The sequence below is a fragment of the Frankliniella occidentalis genome, unplaced genomic scaffold, assembly GCF_000697945.3.
Source record: "Frankliniella occidentalis isolate FOCC.00 unplaced genomic scaffold, Focc_3.1 Scaffold14, whole genome shotgun sequence".
NCBI classification, from domain to species: Eukaryota; Metazoa; Arthropoda; class Insecta; order Thysanoptera; family Thripidae; genus Frankliniella; species Frankliniella occidentalis.
In genome coordinates this window covers 2,133,500-2,136,955 of record NW_026267144.1, presented here as the reverse complement: position 1 = coordinate 2,136,955, position 3,456 = coordinate 2,133,500, and the positions used below count along the sequence as shown (strand labels likewise).

Sequence of the window (3,456 nt, the reverse complement as noted above, 5' to 3'; positions counted from 1 at the left end):
AAACTCCATGATTGGATTTTTCACTTTATCTATTCTATTCTTTTAGCCTAATCTAAGTGCAGAATTGTGGAAAAAAAAACGTAAAGATGTCAATGAGTGTCATTAAACAGTATTTTTTTGAGAGTGACTTCTGATCAAACTTAAATATTTTCTAAATTGCGCACGAGTCCAACTTCTGTTTGAGTAACTTCACAATATCCTCAAGATTAGCTATACGCTCTTCCAATTCGGCTTGTTTCTTCTGGCACTCTCCATGATTTGAGTTCAAGCTGGTGGTAATTGTGTGATCATGTACTATATTCCTTGGAACACTTGGAAGCAGCTGCAACAAACGATGTGGGAGAGCCTCTTGTCCTTCTTGAATTTTAGTCAGAGTTTCAAGAATATGTGCTAAAACAGTATTGTCACTATCCGGTTTGGTCTTCATTGAGTTAGAACTAGTTGCTTTTGGGTCGCCAGAATTTTTTGCTGCAGCTGCAACTCCACTAGGAACTTGACAGTTTTCCTTCACTTCAGCCAGCTCCTCCTTCGTCACTGGAAGATTATAAGAAAGCAATATGAGTAGCAAAACATTTTTACATAAATTAGTCTAAAAGCGAAATGTATTCTTTGCTACAGAATACTTACAAAGTTTCTCAGCTATGATGTATGGATTATTCTCTCCAACTCCTTTAATGATATCCTTGAGGATTTTTCCAAAACGGTTGCTGACATTTTGGCACTCTACTTCTTTCATTTTTAGTAAGTCATCTTTCCCATCCCAATAAAATGGAATGTGGCCAGTTCTAATATGTTCAGTCAAGCGATGTAGCATCTAAGAAGCCATTGTCAAGGATATTAATTAAATATTGATGTAGCATAATTTGGAAACTCTCAGTGACAGTAGATGATGGATCACTCACAAATAAAAATATGTAGGTGCCGCGTTGTTTCCAGAATTCAGAATTTTGAGTTTGCATCTCCATCAAAACAACTGACTTAATTGCATAGGATGACAGCTTAAATTTAGTGGAGTCTCTTAATTTCTGCTCAAAAGAAATTTAAAATTATTATTGGAAGTGGATAAAAAGAGAAAATACATGAGATGATGATTTGGAAATTACAATTTCTAGTAGTTTACCTTTAGCAATTTAATGGTGGGTTTAACAGTCCCTGTTCCATTAAGTATCTCTCTTTCTTGATCTAGGAAAGACATTCTCCATTCCCGAGCATCATTGGGTCCCGGGGCTTCAAATTCCTTTAACTTCTTGGGCTTTGGAACAACCATCCACGACTTTTTCTGGTAAATAATAGGTAAGTTATTTAATCAGACCCTGAAAGACTGTGTTGTTTTGTTGGAATAGATTATCACACTGCTCATATTGTCAAAACGTACATTGCAATTTTTTGGTAATGGTAGAACAGAGTCAGGCCAAATTGGGGGCCCAAATTGGAAAGCCGGTACTAAATCCACATCTATTGAGAGATTATCAGGTGTTACAACTTTAACGGTCATAGCCGGTCCACTCTTCTTATACCCAATCTAAAAGATTTGCAAGTGTGTAAGTACTTTTGTTTTCATATTGGAAAGACATTACTAGAACTGCTACCAGATACTAGTCAGACCTTGTACTCTTGTTCTTCTCCATCCTGCTTTCCAACTTTAAGACAACGAGTGTTGCCTCCCGAACTCTCATGAAAGGGAAGACCATCAAATGCTTTTGTTAATACACTTTCCATCCAGTCTCGAAACTTTGTTTGAAGTAGGTAGCCTTCATCATCCACCCAGCGTCTTCATGAAACATAAAGTTGAGTTTTCTAAATGGCACATAATTTGCAATCTATTGTAGAATAGGAAATTATGTGCATTGATTTCACATACAATAGATCTGTTGACAATGATGACCCTTCATTAAAAGCCTTTTGACCTTTTATCATGATAAAGGATGGAGTAACAGTTTCAAACTAAAACAAATAAAACTTAGATCAAAAATATCTTGAACAAATTAAAAAATTAGAGTACATAAGGTAGTTTTCGTACCTCAAGTTTACTATGATCAACTGGTAGTCTAATAATCATATTCATGTCATATTCCTCTGGTTTTCCAATCTTCAATCCGTCAGGATAACTTCCTGCAAAATGCTCTTTGAGATAGAGACTGTTAAAGAGTGCATCACTTTTTTTCATGAGCTGGACAAGCTTTGTTAACTGTAATTAAAGTTGGAAAACGATAAGGACTGTGGAATTATTTTTTTACAGTATATCATTGCATAGGCGGGGAATGCTTTCATATCTTACCACAGTTTTCAAGTGCTCAGCATAAATGGCATAGTCGCTGTCATTCAAACTAATGTACCTCTTGTTGATGTATTGGAGGACAATTTCTGAATTCGAATCTCTTAAACTTTTCTTGAAACTATCTGACTGAAGAATATCCGCAACATTTTGCCCATTCAATGTAGATACCATGATTGTAAAACAAGTATTGGAAAGCTAAGCTTTCCACTTTCCTTCGGCCTAACGATATGGCGTCGGGGAATAGCCGGCTTCGCGGCGCAAGGGGCTTGACCTTGCTTCATGCGACGCGTGTGGTTTTAGAATGCGAGTAGATATGGAGGGTGGGGGAACGACGCCATGGGTGGGGCGCGGCCGAGGCTGAGGCGGGTGCGTCGGGTGTGCCCCTCTGCGCTGCGGAAGGGTGGCAGCCTGCCACTGGCGGAGGGGCGTTCAATGCAATAATCCCGTTACTCTGGACCAAACACCACATTTATTGAATACAACAGCCATGTTTTCTCCTACGACTTGAGCACGCACTCGACGTACTCGGGGCCGAGATGAGCGATCTTGCCCAGGACGCAGACGCGGTACCTCAGCACTTGGTCGACGTGGGGTTGACAGTCCTTCTCGATCTCTGTGATGAGCTGAGGGAAGCCCGCGAACTCGATCATGGCCAGGCAAGTGACGATACCCTCCATGCTGAAGCGCCTGGCGCGGCTGAGGACCTCTGCGAGCGAATAAAGAGAGTGATAGTTCGAGTGTACTCCAAACATGAACTCTGCTCACCCGTCGATACCGGATTGGGTGGGAGGTTGTACGAAACGCCTGAAGAGTAGGCAAACTTTTCTACTTTCCACCGACATCAGCAGGCCGAAACAGAAGTGTCCTTTGCTCTTACCTGTCTCGGAAGAGGAAGCAGACGCACTGGCAATTGCGCTGCAGCACACCTGGAACACAGCAACCAGAGTAACTCCATGCTTGGATGGGACCCAACCAGCACGCCTGTGCGGTTGTGCGGTGCTCCCACAGTGAGCGTTTCGCGAGGCAGGTCGCCGGTCTCACACAGCTGCTCGGCGGGTTTGCCTACCCAGCGCGAGGCAGGCGCTCTCACTTGCATCTTCGTCTCCTTGTTCCGTTCATTGTGGGGTTTAACTTTCCATTCCCCCCTTCCTCTAGGCGCGTATTGACTGGGGGTAGCG

The 3,456-nt window shown here is 42.0% G+C and overlaps 1 protein-coding gene across 1 annotated transcript; it reads right to left on the bottom strand.

Moving 5' to 3' along the window:
• Positions 1 to 11: 11 nt before the first annotated feature.
• Positions 12 to 3,326, bottom strand: LOC113203551 (cyclic GMP-AMP synthase-like receptor). Its single transcript, XM_026418309.2, has 10 exons — positions 3,156 to 3,326; positions 2,279 to 2,984; positions 2,021 to 2,188; positions 1,862 to 1,944; positions 1,606 to 1,771; positions 1,376 to 1,522; positions 1,121 to 1,279; positions 903 to 1,025; positions 628 to 814; positions 12 to 534 (listed from the first exon to the last, which is right to left on the bottom strand). The coding sequence occupies exons 2-10, from the start codon at positions 2,447 to 2,449 to the stop codon at positions 152 to 154; spliced, it is 1,587 nt and encodes a 528-aa protein (XP_026274094.1). The 5' UTR covers positions 2,450 to 2,984; positions 3,156 to 3,326; the 3' UTR covers positions 12 to 151.
• Positions 3,327 to 3,456: the final 130 nt, after the last annotated feature.